General features: G+C 50.9%; 1 protein-coding gene across 1 annotated transcript in view; it reads right to left on the bottom strand.

Annotated features, from left to right (window-relative positions):
• Positions 1-1,479: 1,479 nt before the first annotated feature.
• Positions 1,480-2,889, bottom strand: part of LOC103275855 (zinc finger protein 384-like) — a gene marked incomplete at its 5' end in the record, with an annotated part of 2,511 nt that continues 1,101 nt past the window's right edge. The window contains one exon of the mRNA XM_021706309.1: positions 1,480-2,889. Coding sequence (XP_021561984.1) covers positions 2,704-2,889 — 186 coding nt within the window.

Genomic DNA, 2,889 nt, shown 5'->3' with positions numbered 1-2,889 from the left:
GCTGGGACTACAGGACCACGCCACCGCGATCGGCTTTTTTTTTTTGGTAGAAACAGGACTCGCTATGTTGCCGTAGGCTCCTGCCTCTGCCCGCGGAGGGCTGGGATTGCAGGCTTGAGCCACCCTGCCCAGCCTCATGGCAGGTTTTAAACACGAGACAGACTCAGCTTCATGGTTTCGATCAAGCATGTGAAGGTAAAACCCCAGGTTTACTAGCGTGCAAATGGCCTTCACCCTCCTCACGTGAGTCATGCCCTTGGGTGAATAATTTGATCTCTGTGCCCATTTTTTTCAAACGAAAGTAATAGTAATAGTAACCACCGCGTAGGCTTGGTGCAATGAGTGCGAGTGTGTCCACAAGAGTCGATTCTGGTTCTGACACTGGGGCTGTCCAGGCCTTTTCAAGAGTTGGCAGGAATGGGCCAAAAGCAGTAGTAAATATCCAGGAAGCTGATAAACATTGGCCTATTTGGCCACATATGACACATCGGTATCACACTACATATTGAGACACAATCTCAGGTGCCACGCACGACACCCAGCCCCAATTTTTTATTTTGAAGTCAGAGCCTCATTCCGTTGCCCAGGCTGGAGTGCAATGGCACACTCACGGCCACCCCAGCCTCGAATTGCTGGGCTCGGGCCATCCTTCCGCCTCAGCCTTCCAAGTGGCTGGAACCACAGGCATGCGCCACCATGCCCAGCTAAGCCTGGCCCTAAATTTAAGTGGGCATTACTTCACTCACACCCAATCAGGAAATGAGCTGTTGGCCAGCAGTCCCAGAAAACTACCAGTTCTCAGATGTGGGAGCCACGTCACAACTCTTTCAGTGCTTACAGCAGGGTTTTTAATCCTCAAAAAGGTATCTCAGAAGTCGTCTAGTCCAGTCGCTTCATTAACAGTTGAAGAAGCATCCTGGCTAACACTGGTTGATGGACAGAGCCACAGCTAAAGTCCGGGTTCCTAAGCACATCTCACTCCTCAGGACCACAGTCGTCCTGCATCATCAGACAACCCTGCACCCACTAGCCAGTCATGATGGCCACCACTGAAGACCTCTGGTTTTAGGTGCCACAAGATAACGGACATACGTATAGAAACACGGCCAACTGCAATTAGACAGAGTCCGTGCACCAAGCAAGGCTTAGGCAGGAGTACAGGTCCTTCCAAGAGGCCAGACTTTTCCCCCACTGGGAGCTTAGCTGTTTTGTTAACATAGACAGAAACCTTGCTCTCCCATAGCTGGCAATGCAAACCTCACGACAGAATGTGTATGTAGAAATCATCACAAACCAGGCCTGCGCTTGAGATTCCAAAACTGCACCTTCTGGGGACTCACACATGGCGCCTCATCACACAAGCACGTGCTCATCACACATACACACACACCCTGGTGCAAATCCTCAGCACTGTCCTTGGACGTCTCCCCAAATAGCTTTTCCCATGCTCATTCACATCAGCAGTTCCACTGCCTCTGATCCTTTTACATGAATTTATTTCTATACAATGTTCTAAAAACACCCCTTGGTTTGTACATAAGTTTTTTTTTTCTTCATTTTTAAATTGCTTTATAACAACTTGTTTCCTGATTTTTTTAAAATTTCCTTTTCTCTGAAATCTGTACGATTAAAAAAAAAGAGATGAAAAGAAATCAAAATGCTGTGGCCAGAGGACAGGGTGGAGGAGGAAAAAAAGAAAAATAAAACAACCAAAACATCAAATATGAAAATTCTCAGAGATAATGCATTTATAAACACAGAAATGGTTACAACAAAGATGGCCGTGATGAGTGGGTATATATATATTTATATATATATATTTATATATAAATCCGTGTCCGGCATCTGACCGTGGCACCTAGGGAGCTAAGTCCAGTCCTTGTGTTTGCCCTGAACTCTCCATTCTCTGCAGCACCCTTTCTTTTGGGGCTTCCTGGAGAACACAAAGCTCCCACAGCTCCGGGGGGCTGGGCTGGGGAGACCAAGACGATAGGGCCTAGGCTGGCAACGGAGGACAGGCTCCGAGGAAATCAGTGAAACCATAACCCACTTTTAAGCCACACGTGACCACGTGGGAATCTCTGGCCCCTTGGGGACCACATCTCAGCCCTTGCCCCCTCACAAACGAAAGGAGGTCTAATCCCTACTCAAATCTCCTTCTACCAGCAGTTGCCAGGAAGTGAAGTGAGATCACATAGGGGAAGAAAATGGCTCTTAAGGGCTGGGGCTTGTGAGAAACCTCTGTTCTCCTGCAGGCAAGAACAGAACAGGAGGCTGGTTGCATTTGGGGCTCCCTTTTCTGCTGTCTGGCAGGGCCAGCCTCTAGTCTCCTACCGGCCCAAACTTGGAGGATGAGGAGGGTAAGGACAGGGTTAAGTGCCCACACCGAACCAGTTTCTGTGAGGTCACAGCACATCCTTCCCTTGAGCACCAACCCCGTCTTAAAAGCTCTGCTTGGGAGGGGAGGCTGCTGTGTGACACCGCCAGCTCAGTGTTCCTTTGTCGATCAGGAGGGCTGCTGTTCCTTTGGGAGAGGCATTGAGAGTAAGGATGCTATCTCGAGAAGGAAAGCCGGGCCGGAGGCCCAGGAGGCGGAGCCAAGGCCTGTCGAGGAGGAAGAGGATGTTTCCCACCAAGCGGAGTCGGAGAGAGAAGGGACCAGAGCTGCTTGCTCCTCGCCCCGGGGGGTGGCAGCACGGATCTCTAAGAGCTGGCCAGGTGCTCCACCTGGATGGTGCTGGTGGTGACCGTGAGGCAGATGTCCTTGTGATGCTCCGCCGTCTTGTAGGGCGTCAGGTCAAAGGAACACTGGGGTGGAGGGTTGGCGTTGCTGTCCCCGCCGCCTCCGCCCTGGGGGGCTGCCCCGGGAGACTGGAAGTGTGGCGGCGG

This window comes from Carlito syrichta, unplaced genomic scaffold (genome assembly GCF_000164805.1).
Source record: "Carlito syrichta isolate Samal-C Ts95f unplaced genomic scaffold, Tarsius_syrichta-2.0.1 Scaffold115661, whole genome shotgun sequence".
NCBI lineage: Eukaryota > Metazoa > Chordata > Mammalia > Primates > Tarsiidae > Carlito > Carlito syrichta.
This window is presented reverse-complemented; position numbering and strand designations above follow the sequence as displayed.